Source organism: Papio anubis, unplaced genomic scaffold, assembly GCF_008728515.1.
Source record: "Papio anubis isolate 15944 unplaced genomic scaffold, Panubis1.0 scaffold205, whole genome shotgun sequence".
In the NCBI taxonomy this organism is placed as follows: Eukaryota; Metazoa; Chordata; class Mammalia; order Primates; family Cercopithecidae; genus Papio; species Papio anubis.
This window is the reverse complement of record NW_022162077.1, coordinates 87541-105850: the sequence shown is the minus strand read 5'-3', so window position 1 is coordinate 105850 and position 18310 is coordinate 87541. Positions and strand designations below refer to the sequence as shown.

The following is an 18310-nucleotide window of genomic DNA, read 5'->3' as shown; positions in this document are numbered from 1 at the left end:
CGATGAGGAGGATTGTTGTGGTAGTGAAGTGGTTCTCTTTCTTGATTGTGGTGGGGGTTACGGAGCCTAAACATGTCATACAACTAGACAGACATGTCATTTCCTGGTTTTGATATTGGACTGTAATTTTATAAGATGTAACCATTGGTAGAAAGTAGGTGAAGAGTACACATCACTTCTCGGTACTATCTTTGCCTGTTCATGTGAAGCTATATTTCAGAATAATTTTTTTCTTAAATGACATTTAATTTCTGACTGGCAGTTTAATTTGTGCTTCAAAATGGATTCAAAAGGACTGTGACCAATGATGAAAATGGTAAAATACAACAGTTGGTCCTATAACCAGCTCTCTGACCTTAAAGTCAGTGTTAAGGGAGGCATTCCAGAACTTCTGTAGGACATGGTGGAGATTTATCTATTGTCTTTCACATTAATTTTTGCCAACTGGATTTTTTAGGTTGTCATGTTTTTTCCAAAGAATTCAGTGGGACAAACTTTAGCAGAATTCTGATGCCACACATTTTCCCTGATGTGCACTTGCCTCTAAAAAATATTTGTTTGTTAATAGCAACTTAAACATTATTGTAATGTTTAGAGGACATTCCTTTTACATCATATTTTGATACTATCATATTACATGTAATAATTGATAAATGCATGTCTCTTTTCATACAAGGCTTTCACAGCAATTTCATAAACTATAATTAGTTTAACTACATAATATCTTTAGGAAAAATGTAAATATTACCATCTCTTTTTTTTTTTTTAGTAGGAGGTGGGTTAGGGGATTTTGGTTGACTGAGCAGTCAGTCACATACAGATGGGTAATTTGGTATTCACTAAAATAATCACTTCTCAGCATTTCACTCTTGTGTTTCCTTGCATATCAACTGACATTTAATAAGAAAGGAAAATACACGCGTTTAATCACTCCCTGAAGAAAGTAAACACACTACCCGTGGGAAATGGAATACAGTGAGAGGAGCGTAATCAGCCTCAGGGTGCTCTGACTCCATTGCAACCCTCTCCTCATGTGCCCCGTTTGCCCATCACCCATCACTTTTGCCTCGTTGTGTCTACTCACCAGCTGAAGATAATGGCTTCTTTGCCTGCTCAAGTGATATTTTGAGATGATATGTCTTATCAAATAATTTATTGGATGTATGAAAAATGCACAATGATGGTTTTCTTAAATTATGCAGTTAGTTTCCGAGATGAATGGAACTACACCTACCCAAAATTCAAGATGTAGTGGAGATAAGAGAGAAGGTTATAGGCTGAGTCATTTAACCATTAGGGCCGTTTCTGATATTTTCTGTGAGGGCCAAGTGGAGTTGTCAGTGGAGTGCATGTGAGTTTCCACCAATGGCCAGTGGAGCAAGAGCCTGCAAGAGGGAACACTCCCCCAACTTCTGGGGTGATAAAGGATTTCTCACTGTCCCACCAGCCTGCAGAGTAGGTTTCACCATTTTGTTAACTATTCCAGCTGAACATTTCTTACTGACCTCCGATTTCATCTAAGGTGAGCTCCTGCTCACATCTCTCCCTGCAAGGTTCGTATCTCTTTAGATTTTAGGCCAGGTGATTGTTCTGCAAGCTGGACTCTCCAATGCATTTGTAAAAGATCATGAGCCTGGGAGGCGGAGGTTGCAGTGAGCTGAGATTGCACCACTGATCTCCAGCTTGGGCTGGAGTTTGTTAATAAGGAAAGAAATAAGGCTCCTTATAGCTTTCTACTTCCTGGGGCAGAAGCCAGAAGCTCCATCCCATAGATTTTGATAAGTTGTACTTTCATTTTCATTCAACTTGAAATACTTCCTAATTTCTCTTTTAGTTTCTTCTTTGATTCATTGATTATGAAGTATGTGTTGTTAGTTTCCTAATATTCCTGGATTTTTCAGAGAAGTCACTATTGTTGATTTCTTATTTTAATCTATTGTATATCACAGAGATATACTTTACATGATTTAAATGATTTTAACTTTGTTGAAACTTGTTTAATGACTTGTTTAATGGTCTATTTTGGTAAAAGTTCCAAATGAACATGTTCTTCTGTTAGGTGGAGCATTCCACAAATATCAATGAATCATATAGGTTGATAGTGATAATTAATACTTCTGAATCCCTATTTTCTGTCTTCTTGTGCAATCAGTTACCAAGACGGGGTACTAGAATCTCCTGTAATTGTAGATTTATTTATTTCATTCAGTTTTACTAGGTTTCATTTCATGTATTTTGAAACCCTGTTATTAAGTGTTTGCACGTTCAGGATTATGTCCTCAGATGAAAGTACATCTTAATCATTGGGAAATAATTTTCCTTGCCTTTTACAATTTTTGCACTGAAATCTACTTTGTTTAATGGCGCCATTCCAGCTTTTTTTTGACTAGTGTTAGTATAACATATGTTTTTCCATGTGTTTACACTTAGGCTATTGGAGCCCTTTTTATTTAAAGTATGTTTCTTGTAGGCAACATATAGGTGGACCTTGCTTTCTCATCTAATCTGACCATCATTGCCATTTAATAGGAGTGTTTGTACTACTTACCTTTAATATGATTGTTTATATGATTAATTTTAAGTCTAACACCTACTATTTGTTTTTTGTTTATTCTATGTCCATTTTCAAAGGTACTAGGGAGTGTAGATGCATTTTGTAAGATAATACATTTTATAAATTGTTATGTACACTCTGAGATTTTAACCATAATTGCAATTGTTTTTTTATGAACACATTTTTGGTAGGCTGAATGTTCTTTCTGCATCAACCTGCTAAGGTTGAGGGAAATACTGCTGAAATAGAACACGTACACAAAGACAGATTGTGAGGGAGGGTTTCTGTATTTTTTACTTTAAAACAACATAGTTGGAAAAAGACTGTAGTACCTGATTCTATATCTGTGTAGTTAGACCTTTTTTTTCTAAATGAAATTAGACCTCAGTTAAATGTCTGAATTCCCCTCTGCAAAAAGGCAGACCTACTGACAAAAAGCATAGCTGTTTAAAGCCTATAAATCTTAGAAGTGGAATGACGGAGTTTATTTAAAGCCAGCTTCACTTCTCTTCCCTAGAAACACACATAATCTCACTGGCGTATAGGAGCTGTGACAGTCCCTACCTCACGTCTCACCCCTGGTAGTACCTGAAATTTTTAATGTGAATTAAAATGCAATTTGATAAGGAAAAAAAACCAAGCATATCTGGATAAAATGACATTTGAAACAATTTGTTATCTTAGTGGGAAGTGTCTCGTGGGGACAAGGTTGATTTAACTATGTGTTTGCTTGATACATAGAAGCCTTTAATAGTGGGTGGCTTGGAACATTTACTTTGTTTACTTATATTTTGTGCCCTTGGTACTCATCAAATGTTGAGGAAGGAATAAGATTATGGTGATATGATGATAATCATAGTGATGATGATGATGATTTACCTGTGCATTATTTCCCCTGTAAACAAAGTCAATACATTCTCTGTGACAGTGCTGCCGCTTATGACTAGATACTATAGTCATGGGAATTTTTATTGTTGTTAGTCAGAAACAAGCCTCCAGCTGTGGGATTTCTACTTTTCTTTCAGAGCCCCTGCCCCAGACAGGGAAATGTAACTTTGACCTGAGGTAAATGCAGAATTATAACAGATATAACTGTATAAAATAGACACATAATCATGCCAAATTATTTGTAACCAAAAAGTACTAAGTGATTGACAAATCATGTGAATATATTCATGGACAGGGATAACAATGAAACATAAGCTGATTTTAAAAATGTCTTTCCTTGTGTTTTAATTAGTGATTTTATTTTCTCATCTGTAAGGTGGATACGATAAAGACAACCCACTGAATGCTTTTAGAAATAAAAAATGATAATATACATGAAAATATCTGGTAGAATTCTGAGCATACAGTATATGCTTCAGTTTCTCACTTCCCCCTTTTCCCTTGTTTTCCATTACAAAATAAGTGGCAAAACTAATAATTTCCTCAGAACTTGAAAACTTAAAAATGGATAAAATGGTATGTAAGATAAATTCTATGTTGTGTGAACATTCAGGGACAAAACAGTTTGCGCAGCTCAGCATCTTCACTGCCTTCACAGCCTTTATAAAAACCAATTACCCTTTAAAAAATAACATCCACTGCCTCAAGCCATATAAAGTGTAAGAGAAAGTTTCCGTTGCTCAGCATATTTTAATCTCCAGTAATGAAATGTGTGTGTCAGAACATATATTACGAATGGAGGGGTTGAGGTTTTCGTAATTCACAGGATCTGTGGGGTAGAAATTGTGACACTTTAACTTAGGTGCAGTGTCTTGTCAGAGGCAGGGAAAGGAAGAGGGTGAAGTGGAGAAGAAACGTTTGTGATGGGGGAGACGCTGAGTTTAGAGAACATAACTGCTTCCCCTGTTTTGTGTACAAAGTTTTGGTGACCATAGACTAGAAGGGACTATGAAAAGACACTTCCAGGTTGAAAAGGAGTCAGTATATGTATAATCTTAACAAATAGAAGACTTTCATTTGTTTTAATTTAAAGAAAACAAAAATTGACTGTGGCATCACATTTGAATAATAATTTAGTTACAAAGTGCTTTAGTGTCAGTTATCCCATTGTCTGTTACAGTCTTGTGAGGTGATTTATATGACTTAGTGCTCCCCTCCCCACTTTATGCTTTTCTTTTTTAAACAAAGGACGACATTTTTGTCTCAGAAAGGCTGAGTGACTGGACAATTACCACATGCTAGTTGGGGGTGGAGCCAGCCAACCTCCTTTCTCTATTACCCATAGTGGCCTTCTATACCAACCTTCAAAGCTACCTTGAACAAAGGCACACAGTCCAGTGCTATCCAGGAGTGTACAGGTCAGTTATGTTGTGTTTCCCACCGTTTCCACTCAGCATTTAATTAAATTGTGTGCACATCTGCTTACCCTTAAAACCCAGCTGGGATTGCAGATTTCCTGAGGCTACAACATCCTGATGAAATTCTTTGCTAATGCCAAAATTTCATTACTTTATCAGTAATGGCTGAAGATATAGCTTATTTGCATTTGAATACTACTTCATCAAAGGTAAAATCAAGTTACTGAAATGAGTCATCTGTTAGCAGAAGTGCAACTGTGAACACCAACAACTAACAAACAGTGAGGGATGCAGAGAAGAGGGATGGCCAGCGGCTCCCGCCTCCTCTATTGGGAACGCACCATCCCAGGGTAGCACACCAGAACCATGTCGACTCATTTTCCTCCTTGTGCTTCTCCACATGTGTTCTCATAGTAATTACTTTTCTAAACCTGGAATGAGAGGGAGTGAAAATACCAAAGAAAGGTTATGAAATACAAGCTGAAGAAGATGCCCTTCATGCTGACTAACCAAGATGAGGGGAAGAACCAAAAATATTGAATAGTTCCTCAAAAGTTTCAGCTCTGTGTATAAAATTCCCAATGTATCACATCCAGCCTAAGATGATGGGTTGGCTATTAGCATCTCCTTCACCTTCTCCCAGGTCTTTTACAGCAACCATAAAATAGGCTGGACCCAGTAACTCATGCCTGTAATCCCAGCACTTTGGGAGGCTGAGGTGGGCAGGAGACCGAGTCCATCCTGGCCAATATGGTGAAACCCTGTCTTTACTAAAAATACTAAAATTAGCCGGGTGTGGTGGCACGTACCTGTAATCCCAGCTACTTGGGTGGCTGAGGCAGGAGAATTGTTTGAACCAGGGAGTCGGAGGTTGCAGTAAGCAGAGATCTTGCCACTGCACTCCAGGCTGGTGACAGAGTGAGACTCCGTCTCAAAAAACAACCCCATAAAATGATAAGAAAAAACAGAAAAGGATACACAGTTTCAGTAGTGTTGTACCTAGGACTATTGGCTGCTAGTTAGACCAACCCCAAAAGGATTTCCCACCAATTAAATTTTACATAGTCTTAGGAGAGAACAGTAGATCTGGTAGAGTCAACAGGAAGGACCAGTAGAGAAAACCCCACTGGCACTGCACCGTCAACCCTCTGAAACGCCGGCCTTGCCTGACCAGGAGTAGGAGAGGTTGCCCTGCTGCACAGGGGCTGCTTCCTTAGGCAGCCAGACCTGCTCACTCCCAAACTTCTTTACATCTGTTTTACATTTATTTGAGAACCACCACATCCCATGATTATCATCAAAATAATATGATAAAAATATTTAATCGCACAGGTTCTGGATCCAAAGCTTGTGGGCCACTTGCTAGATGCATAAACATAGGTCAGCAGCCCACCATCCATACAGAGGGTAGTAATGAGGCCTTGTCTTTTAAAGGTACATTAGGAATTAAATGCAAAATTTATTTAAAGGGAACTCTTTGCCTGACCCAGAGTTCTCAAATGCTCAATAAATATTCATTGTTAAATTGAGTGATTATAGAAGTGGGTAGGTGGAATTCTGTCACATTCTGAAAAGTTAAGTTGGAAGGAATGAGCAGAGAGCAGAAACTGTGGAAGCAGTTTCCACTGAGGACTGAAGAAGTCCGTGCACTGTCTCTGGCAGGGGCTCACATAAATATTACCATAGATCATCCAAGAATAAATCTTGCCCAATCCAGGAAACCATGTTGCATGAGTGGAGGATGCCCCTGGTCTATAGCAGAACATTCAACTTTGAACAAGAGCTGTGTCCACCTCCTAGCTCTCTGGCTTAAGATACGGAATGTTTTAGTGTCAATCAGATGCACAATGTTTGTTACCAATAATCTTCCATCCTGTCTACTAGATCAAATTCTTGACTCTTCAGGTCAAAACATGGAACAATAAGAAGCAAAACAAAAATAATATATATATATGTGTGTGTGTGTGTGTGTACATACATATATATATAAAAAATACAGACTTAGGTGCTTATCGTACATTCAGAGGAAAAAATATTTTTGAACAAAGATTCACTACAAAAATATCTTAGAATCTGACTTCTAACAATCTATAAACTTGGGAATCATAAGGAAACAGTAGTTAAGTGTGGTCCTCCATTCAAATAGATGCCTAATATTTATATTTATTATTTAAATATGAATGTTAAATTAATATAAATGTTATTTAAATATAAATATTTGTATTTCTCAACACTTCTCCATAATAACTTATGTTAAAGTATAATGTCCTCACTTATTTGTTTTTACTCCTAGCTGTATTCTAGTAATATCAAACATTTTTGGACATGTACTAAAGTACTAACGACTTTACAAATGAGGACATAATGATAAAACCCCCCAATAATAAAATACACAGTGTAAGTCAATGAGTAATATTAAACTGTCTAGAACTTCAGACTTTCTATCAGAGCCTTCAGGTAAGTGGCAGCAGCAGGGAGTTAAAAGTGTGCTGACCCCTCGACTTGGGAATTGTTTATAGAGAGTACTCTCTTTTTCTAGACATTTGTTATTAAAGAAGCTGTGGTTCTGGAGTGTCCCCTAATTCTATTAAACTAGAAAAATAACAAACATCAATAAAACATCATTGGGCATTCCTATGTTTTCATTTCAGACGTAGCATTGGTCAGCGCAAAAAGAGCAGATTTTCTGCTGTGCGCGCATCTTCTTCAATACCTGACAGTCTCCTTCTCCTTGTCCAAGATGGACGAGCACTGTGTGAGGCTTGCCCCGGTTTCCCGGCAGTACTGCCAGAGAGAGCAGAGTGCACCAGAACCTGCTTATGACTCACCTTGACCATTTGCCACTCCGTACCTTTTTGTACTTTTTTCACCAGTGTCTCCTCCACACCCCAGTTCCTCGTAACCATCACTCTCCTCTGTACCTCTGTGAATTAACTTTTTAAAATTCCACATGTAAGTGGGATTGCCTCACAAAGCACTCTATATTTGAATTGTTCTTTAACACATCCATTTCTCCTATGAGACTGTAAGCACTTTGAGTGCAAGGTCAATATATTAACCGTCTTTGTTTTATTAATGCTTAATACTGTACTTCCTACTACTGGAATTGAGTCTCTTGTGTTGGGAAAAGGCAAATCTTGCACAAGGGCTATGAAATACACTAGTTCCAAAAATTGACAGGAATGCTGTAGTAGCCACCTGCATTAAACAAACATTTTCTCCGCTCAGTAGGACACCTGCATTCTGGAATGTCGGGGTCATCTAGCTAAATTTGAACACAGTCTAGGGTTCATCCAGCCACCTGTAATTCTTCTATTTTTTCTACTGTAAATCGATTATTTTCTTAATATATATTCATAATTGTATCATTTTCTAATCTAGTAACAGCTGTGTTAAATAACTTCTTCCTCTACCATTTTCCCACTTTTTCTGTTTCAAAAAAGGAGCTGGTGGCTGGACCCCACTTGTGTCAAATAAATACCAGTGGCTGCAAATTGACCTTGGAGAGAGAATGGAGGTCACTGCTGTGGCCACCCAAGGAGGATATGGGAGCTCTGACTGGGTGACCAGCTACCTCCTGATGTTCAGTGATGGTGGGAGAAACTGGAAGCAGTATCGCCGAGAAGAAAGCATCTGGGTATGTTTTCTAATAATAATAATTGCCACCTATTGCTGCAAACCTATTAGAAAAACAGAATTTTAAGAGTTACTTTGAAAAAAAATGTTCTAAGTGAAAGTAAGATACCTATTTCATTGAAAGCATTGAAAGACAATCTTGTATTTAATACCATTAAATAGTGTAGAAGTTAAAAAATAATACAAATCATATATAATTTATTTTTTCTTGGTTTGCTTAATGAAGTAATTTAACATTGCCTCTGCATTATTTTAAAGTGGTAGGTTGAATTCATTTATCATCTCTGATTTGATCTGATATTTTTGAGAGACACTGAAATTTCAAAATGTAATCAATGAGCAGTTTCTGTATGTATGACAAGTACAGGAACACAGACTTTGAACTTGAATAATCGTGTGTCCTTTATTAAGTGGCTAGATTTAGTTTTTCTTGTTTTGTTTTTTTTCGTTTTTGAGATCGAGTTTCACTCTTATTGCCCAGGCTAGAGTGCAGTGGCACGATCTTGGCTCACTGCAACCTCCGCCTCCTAGGTTCAAGCAATTCTCCTGCCTCAGCCTCCTGAATAGCTGGGACTACAGATGTGCACCACCACACTTGGCTAATTTTTTTTTTTTTTTTGTATTTTGAGTAGAGACGGGGTTTTGCCATGTTGGCCAGGCTGGTCTCGAACTCCTGAGCTCAGGTCATCCACCTATCTTGGCCTCCCAAAGTGCTGGGATTACAGGAGTGAGTAAATAGACGACAGATCTCTGTGAGATTCTCTGGATTCTGTAAATATCCTCATAACAGTGACATTATTTCTGTTTCTGATTATATGTCAGTGCCTCTTTGGACGGGGTTAGTCACTTTTTGTTTAACTTTTGTAGCTACTTGGGAGGCTGAGGTAGGAGAATCACTTGAACCCGGGAGGCAGAGGTTGTAGTGAGCCGAGATCACGCCATTGCACTCCAGCCTGGGCAAAAAAGAGAGAAACTCCATCTCAATAATAATAATAGTTATTATTATTTATTATATAGTGTTTGGAAGTAACCTGTATCTGTTTAAAATCTTGCTCTGCATTGATTAATAATGTTTAAAATGTTGTGGACAGTTTCCCTGTAAAAGAGATGCTGTAAGAGAAAACTCTAATATAGAGTCTGTGTCATATTTGTAATTTGGCTCTTTCTTCCTCCTAAAAAAAAATACATCAATGATGGAGGTACCATCAGCATTTTTGTTATCCAGTTAAACAGTTCAGAGGGAAGCCATAGCCAAGGCAACGCCATCTGCCAATTTTGCTTACTCTGAAAGGTTACTAGCCTGCAGGGAAAGAGCGTAAAGGTTAAGGTTCTTACTAATCCAGAACACTTAAAATAACATGTCAACTCTCATGATCTTACCACGTGTAGGAACGTGTTGAGCTTCACAGGAACAAGTGATTTACTTTCCTGGTGCCCCCTCACAGTGTGAGCTTCCTTTCACGGCCGCTGTGCTTTCAGCCTTTCATCCCTGCATGTCTATTCTGGGTTGACTTGTGGTTTCCAAAAACGTATGTTGGAATCATAACTCCCAATACCTCAGAATGTGACCTAATTGGATATAAGGTTTTTAAAAAGGTAATCAAGTTAAAATGTAGTCAGGAGGGTTGACCCTAATCTAATATGACTGGTGTCCTCATCAGGAAGGACCTTTGGACGCAGAGACAGATGTACACACAGGGAACACAGTGCAAGGGCACATAGGGAAGCAGCCCTGTGAGGAGGGAGGATTGGAATAATGCATGGACAAGCCACAGAACACCGGAGGCACCAGCAGCTGGGAGATGGGCATGGAACAGATCCCTCCCTAGAGCCTCCAGAGGCAGCATGGCCTGCGGACACCTTGATCTTGGACGTGTGGCATCCATCACTTTAGCTACCTAGTTTGTGGCACTTGGTTACGGCAGTTCTGGAAAACTAGCTCAGCCTCTAAAGCCTAACTGTGCCTAACAGGAGTAGGACATCAGGAAATGTTTCCTGAATGAATGAGTGAAATTCATCCTCTCCCAGGATGCCCTTTTTGAACAACCACACTGAAAATGGTCCTTCCTGGCTCTGCACATCTCTAGGACTTGTTTTGGACTAAAGCAATGATATGTAGTGCTATGAGGGTTCAGGACTCAGCCTTCCACCATTTTGAGCTAAAAGGTTTTTGGGGATAGGGCTTTATCTTTGCATCTCTTTCATCCTGCATCACTGTGACTGGCAAATTGTAACCATTTAACAGCTTCATTTCCTACTCTATGACTAACTATACAGAATTTGCATGGTGAAAAAAATGTTAACGCTACTGACAAGAGAACCCACAAAACAAACCAGAGATGGTTCTCGTGAGTGTTTAGTTATGAGACACAGACCCGAAGAGACTTGAGAATGACAGGCCTTGGAGAAAGCATTACCATGTGGGTTGCTGGAAAATAATTCAGGAGATTTTTCAGAAAGCAGAAATAATACAAACAAAGGCATGGATAATGGATGGGATACACAAAAAACAGTGAGGTGTAAGATGTGAAATGGCTGTTCAGACTGAGATAGAGAGAATATGGGGAATTTGCTGAAAGTTGTAAAATTGCAAAGAGAGAGGCTGTCAGATTTGGATTATAAAATACCTATGTAGATATTTGAGTTTCTTTTTTAAAAAAACTTTTATTTTACTTTTCGTGGGTGCATAGTAGGTGTATACGTTTATGGGATTCATGAGGTACTTTGATACAGACATGCAGTGCGTAATAATCACATCATATAAAATGGGAGATCCATCCCCTCAAGTATTTATCCTTTGTGTTACAGACAATCCAATAATACACTTTTAGTTATTTTTAAATGTACAGTTAAATTATTATTGACTATAGTCACCTTGTGCTATCAAATACTAGGTCTTATTCATTCTTACTATTTTTTTGTACCCAATAACTATCTCCACCTCCTCCCCAGCCCCCACGCCCCTTCCCTGCCACTGGTAACCATCTTGATTTGCGTTTCTTGAACTGCTACATCAGCACCTCAGGGACATATTCTCCATTTGTTCATTCATTCATTCATTCATTCATTCATTCATTCATTCTTTTAGTAAATAAGCAAATAATTATGGTAGAGGTTAGTAATATACTCTTGGGAAATGTGAGTTGAGTCATAATTATCATATTCTTCACTAGGCATGTCCCTTCTGTCTAGTATTTTTCCTATCAAAGCTACTTTTCTAGAAATCAAGTTCACTAATTGATTGTCTCTTAAAAAGATGGGCTGATATTGGCTGTCCTCCAGTCTTATCATTGCTGCCTTAACAATAAATTACATCTCTTATTAGAGTTTCTGCCCTTTACCAAGACATTAACTTAAGATATGAATGGATGATATTAAAATAACTTGATTTATTTTTGATACCTAAAATATTAATACCCTTGATTAATGAAAATTATGTTTTTATAAGCTTATTATCTTTCCTAGCACATTATTATCGCTATTATTATTATCTTTTCCTGACCACAGCTACCTCCCCTGCCCTCAGGGTCATCGTACTAACCTTCCTGTACCAGGAGAACAGAATGCATTTCCAGCTCTCTCCTAGGGATAGTGTTGCTTCTGCTTTTATGTTAAGGACACATTAAAAATTCATTCTGCAGCCTTATGTATTTCTTGGATGCTCTTCTTCTATCTTTTTATGGCTTTTTTTTTTTTTTGGTCTGGGTTTACCCATTGTCTATGCTAATGTTTTCTATTGTTAAAGATCCACAGTTGCTTATCTGCAATTTTTAATTCTAAAAGCAAAGTTATTAAAATGGCGAACCCCAAGCAGACACAAATTTATTTAGCAGCAAAACCTGAATGTACTGACTTTGGGGCTATTTGAATTTTTTAGTTACTCTGCTTAATGTGAATATTCGTATGTTTTATTGCAAAAATAGTAACGTGATTACCACCTAGTCACTAATATCTGGTGTATACACAGTATGACCTTTCTAGTATATGAAATGAATCTGAATCTAAAGCAAATCTGATACCACGGCTTTCGATAAGAGATTGTGCAGCTGTCGTATCAATCACTGACATTTGATTATCTGAATAGATTAATATATTAGTCCACATTCGTACTAATTACATGCTTCACATTGACTGCTTCAAGGGCTGGACTGAGTTTGTGTTGAGAAATACCCAAGAAAACTAGAAATAACTGCCAGATTTATGGAATCTTCAGAGTAGTAAAAGCCCTGTTCAAAAGAGAGAATCCCTGTTACTTAAAACAGGAATACACGAATCTTTTCTGAGTAGCAGAACAAGCTTCATTATGTATTATACTTTCAGTTAACAAAATGTATTTCAGGACACAGACTCACTTGAAGTGAATAATCTCATCTGCTACATCATTTTAAAAGATGCCATTACTCAAACAAGGTCAAAAGAATAAACAACAGAAGAAAAGAGGGAAGATAAAAGATAATTTTCTGGGAGAACCACACACTATTTTTTTTGTAGTAGTAGTAATATGAATTGCCTTAAAAAACCACCTGACCTAATAAGAACAGATGTCCTTACCGCAGTGGAAGAGGGGAGCACTCTGTAAGCAGACATGGCCAGCCCAGCCGAGAGAGCCCCCCTTTGCTGACTACCTCCACGAACATGGGCGCCTACAGTGCCACCCAAGTGCCAGAGCAGGAGTGAGTCCCGGCAGTGCGTACCAGCTCCTAGTCCTGCTGTAGCAATGACTACAAGCTGAAACGACACCTCTGCTGTTGGCTTAAAACAACACACATGTATTACTTACAGTTTTGGAAGTGAAGAGTCCAAAGTTGGTCTTACCAGGCCAAAATCAAGGTGTCAGTAGGGCTGTGTTCTTTCTGGAGGCACTAGGGGAATAAAATGTCACTGGCCCCTCCAGCTTCTAGAAGGCACCTACACTCCTTGGTCCATGAGCCTTTTCCTGTATCTTCAAAGGCAGCCAGTACAAACTAAATCCTGCTCTTATTGAATCACTTTGACCCAACACACCTTCCTCCCTCTTCCACTTTTAAGGAAACCTGTGATGACATTGGGCTCACCTGGAGAATCCAGGGCACTCTCATTATTTCCAGCTCAACTGATTGGCATCTTTAATTCCCATCTACAACTTTAGTTTATCCTTGGCATATAACACAACATATTCACAGCTTCCAGGAGTTAGACGTAGGCATCTTTGGGGACCATTATTCTGCTGATTACAAAATACATCAGGTTCAAACATTTAGCAGGTGAGAGTTAACACCTTCCTTATTACTATCACAAAATGTAGAAAAGCAGTGAATAAATCATCGGGAAGTTTGCAGCTTATTTGGCTGGCTTCACAACTGCCTTTCATGCCTAGAATGTTTCTAAAAGGAGAGTCTCTCCCAGTTATCTACACCCATCCTGCCCTTGTAAAGTCACCTGGAAAACTGCAGCTATTTTTCAGAAATCCGTTTCCATTATACAGATATTCTGTGCGAAAGTGTTCTTTTGGTCTGACTTATTCTAATAAATGCTCCCATTTAACATGCATGTACGTAACCCAGCAAATTACCTTCTTCGCAGGATATTAAAGTTAGTGTGTTCTGTGCTGTATGTATCTGTGCGTGTATTATGTTTGAACCAGAATATACAGTCTGTCAAGGAGCTCATTCTTTATCCTTTTCCTGCATTTTCTTATAAACTATTTGCCTCATTAAAAAAAAAAAAAAGAACAAATATTCTGAATCAAAAAGGAGAGAAAAGATATCTGGAAATCCAGCCTAACCATGCTAGAAAAATGTCCCAGAATCATGCTGAGAGATTATACCATAACATTCTGCTAATCATAGTCCCAGATTAGCAGTCACTGGCAAGCCGCTTTCCCTCCTGTCGATTTTTCAGTTATTTCTGAAAGAATAAAGAATTAAATCTGCAAGGAAATACAGAACTTTTTAATTCATTGTGAAATTTTCTTCTGGTTGGGATTAGATGTATTCAGGTTATTATCCATCCCTGACACAGGTTTCAAGTTCCCCTCTGAGCACCAGACTTCATTTCTTTTGGATGTCAAATAGACATGTCCAAAACCAAATTTATTATCTCCACATCCTTCCCATCACCAAACCTATCGCCCCTGGGCTTCCACCTTCAGTAAATATCACAGCATTTACCAGCTGTTGGCCTGAGCCAATATGCCTGGAGTTACCAATGACTTCCATTCCTTCACACTCCACAGTCAGTCCATAGGCATATCCTGTCGACTCAGCCTTTCAACAGATCATGTCAGTCACAACCTCCTTCTCCTCACCTCTGTTATTACCATGACGACAGCCCACGACAGCCCATTGCCCACTGTCTCTCACCTGGACCTTTGCCACAGCTTCACATCCCATCTCACTTCTGCCTTTGCAACTAGCTTCCAATTTAAATCTATATAATTTTATTTTCTTTAATTTTTGCTGCAAATTGCCACGTAGTTTATGCACCATAGGAAGTGTAGTCATTTTCAATAAAGAACTGACCTTATTTAGATAAAAGGAAAGAAGCAACTTCGACCACACTCTCTGTCTGTGGCTTCAAATATTTTGTGCTATGTTGTCCTAGTTGCTCTTTAAAAATGTCAAGCAAGATCCGTCCTTTGTACTCGCTATTCAGTATCTCTGAAATTTTCCCCTAGATAACTTAGATAGCATAGATAGCTTCCTCAATTCGTTTCTTGAGTAAATTATCTCTTCCTGATGGAATTCTTCTAGATAACCTAACCCCGAATGTGCGTAGAACACACACACACAGACACGCATGCACCCAGCTCCCACTGCCCTCCCACCCTACCCTCCTCCAGCCTGTGTCTTCCTGGTTTTGTGTTTCCTTATGGAAGTCATTATGTCCTGTTCCCATGTATGGAATTTTGGTTTTTTTTCTGTCTCTTCTCACCAGGAAGGTTTTACGTAAAGAAAGAAAATGTTCTCTGAATAATATTATTGGACTTCGTTTTTTAAAATTTTCTGACAAAGAGCATACATTTTGCTATAATTGAATTCTTGTTTCACTGGTCTTTATCAGTGTTGAGAATTTGAGATCCAAAATGTAGAACCAGTCTAACTGGGAAATCTAAAAAATGTCTACCAGCTGTCATGGGTCATTTTGGGGCAGTGGACAAAGTGCATTAGTAGATCTCCCATGGCCTGTGTATATTTGTCCCGAATTGTTTTATTTTCCGGGCCTGACTGGAGCAAATGTGAGTGGAATTAATGAAGGAGGCAGAAGGAAGGTCAGAGGTTGGAGATCTGCCGATCCCCACTGAGCCCAGAGGCGGCAGCTGTCTGGACTGGCTCGGTACCTGCTATGAGAGAGCAGGAAAGGATGGCAGACACTGCGGTTAACACAGAGACAGAAACATTCTCAGTCTGAGTGTGTGTGTTGCATGCCAGACACATAGTTGTCAACTGTGGGGAAAGGGAGGCTGAGGGCATGGCTGGGTAGCTACCAAGCCATGAGCCAGCGATGGGCATCGACACAGGGAGTCAGAGGAAGAGCAGGTCTGGAGGACACGTCAGCCCTGCTGCCGGGTGTGGTGTCAGCCCAAACAGCTGCCCCTCTGGGTCCAGAGGTGGTCAGTGGATATCTAGTCTCAGTCGGCCTTCATTCTGCCTCTGGCTGTCATGGTCCCTGGGTTACTGAAATCATGGCTTGTTTCCTTCTGTATCTCTCCATCTTCATGTACAGCTTCCCTTCATCCAACATGAAGTCAGGCAAATTGTCTTTGTAAGGCAGACTACAGATTAGCAGAGGCAAGTGCACACACAGAACACTCAGGAAGTTAGAGAACATTCTTTAGTTCCTCGAAGCAAAAGGGCTTTTCCTGACTAGGAAGCAAAAAGGAAACATTGTTTCTAAACTTGAAGCTAATGCCATCTGCCATTTCTGAAGAGCTCTCTGTGCATCAGGCTGCATGCTCTGGGTTTCCAGCACTCCCACATTGAATTCTTTCACAATTCCTGTAAGGGTTACGGTTACCAAGAAGGTAAGGAAACAGTCTCTGGCGGTGAAAGGGCTCTTTTTCACCTTGTTTCCTAACTCCATTTCTACAGTAGCAAAGGAATGAGAGACTTAGTGATGCATTTGTCCTTATGAAACATTCTCAGTTAAGTCTAATATATATATATATATATCTAATATATATTAAATAATTATAAATATATATTTATATATACCATATATATACACACACACACACACACACATAAATGATCCTCCTGCAAAGCAAAATGTAATATATATATGTATACACATAATATAGATAAAGATATATAGATATAAAATTCATCTGAAAAGCAAAGTGTAGGGAAAAAAGAAGAACAAAAAATCCTGCTAGGATGTGGTGTCAGTTGAATAGGAAACATTTCTTCATGTGGATTTAGAGTTGAGCAGAGGAGTAGCCCAAGCTTTAGAAGTTTGTTTGAGATGGATCTGTACTAGCCAGGAATGTCACATTAAGTGACACCTCTGCAAACGGATCTTTCTCATACTCGTGGGCCTTCTTCATAAACTAAAGGTCAGCATGGTATATTGCCAGCTTCACAAATTACTCAGAAGATTTGAGTTTCAGCTGTAGGATGAAAAGAATTCAGGGACTGGATGTGGGTGATGGTTGAACAACAATGTGAATATATTTAATGCCACTGAACTGTACACTTAAAGTGGTTAAACTGGTAGATTTTATGGGATATATATTTTACTACAATGAAAATATATTTTAAAAGGTATCCTATGAGTTATTTAAATAGTCAGTGGGCTATATTAGTAGTGCATGAGCTACACAGCCTTGTGTTACTTTCTTCTCTCTGATTTTAATTGGGTCTGATTATTGGTAATATCGGTAATATTTGAGCAACTTGCTTTTAACTGTAGGCTTCTGAAAAATCAATTTTTTTGGATTCTTAAATATTTTAGTAAGTGGAAATGTCCTTTTTATGGGAGCCTGTGCTGGGACTTCACAGTCACAGAGTTGCCTTTGAGAACAAGAATCAGTTATAAACTATGTAAAGCTGGGTAATCTAACTTCTCAAAGTTCTAGCTTTCTCATTTATAGAATTTTAATTGGGTCCGAGTTTTAATAATAAAACCTGTATTCTGAAGGTTTTATTGTATTTTTCAGAATAATAAGACTCCTAAGGTTAATATTTTTAGTCTGATGTTACTGATCCAGTCCCGTTAGTGTGTGGGAGGAGCCTTCTGTGGTATGATGCCAACTAGGAACACAGAGGTACCACCTGTCAGGAAGGATTGAAGCCATTGTTGCAGTGACTAAGCGAGGTGCCAGTACTCTAAGCTCCACGGGCAAACACATGACTTTGAGAAACAGCAGAAAAGATTTTAACATATATTTATGTTAGATTACATGGATAACTGCCTGGGAATTTTATAGAGTATCCAAAATAGCAACTGTGGGTGTTATCAAATGATTAAATGTGGAAGTGAAGTACAATAACCATACTCCTTAAATAGAAGCCCTTCCAGCTCTGTATCCCAGTTTGTGCCCTTAATCTGGTGTCAACATCTTTGAAAGCACTTGTGATGATATGAAGAATAACTGGCCTGATCCAGAATCTAATTGATGTATTCCACGGTAGTGGTTCTGTTTTGTTAGGGGTTCTGTCGTTTTGTCAAACTTAAAATCAATATAGCAGTTCTGTATCATTTTGTTGTTGTAATAGTGAAAATCCTCAGTGATTTCTTTAAGCTGCTGTCTTTTAAGAGAACCTCTACCAAAAGGGACCCTATCAGTGAAAGTCTGGTTTACCCGCCAAATCCTCAGATATCTCATCTCTCTAGT

At 38.6% G+C, this 18310-nt stretch overlaps 1 protein-coding gene across 1 annotated transcript in view; it reads left to right on the top strand.

Annotated features, from left to right (window-relative positions):
• CNTNAP3C (contactin associated protein family member 3C) overlaps positions 1–18310 on the top strand; it is a 121544-nt gene that overhangs the window by 24597 nt on the left and 78637 nt on the right. The window contains exon 2 of the mRNA XM_031661622.1: positions 8304–8497. Coding sequence (XP_031517482.1) covers positions 8372–8497 — 126 coding nt within the window. The 5' untranslated portion in view covers positions 8304–8371. The remainder of the gene's footprint in view (positions 1–8303; positions 8498–18310) is intronic.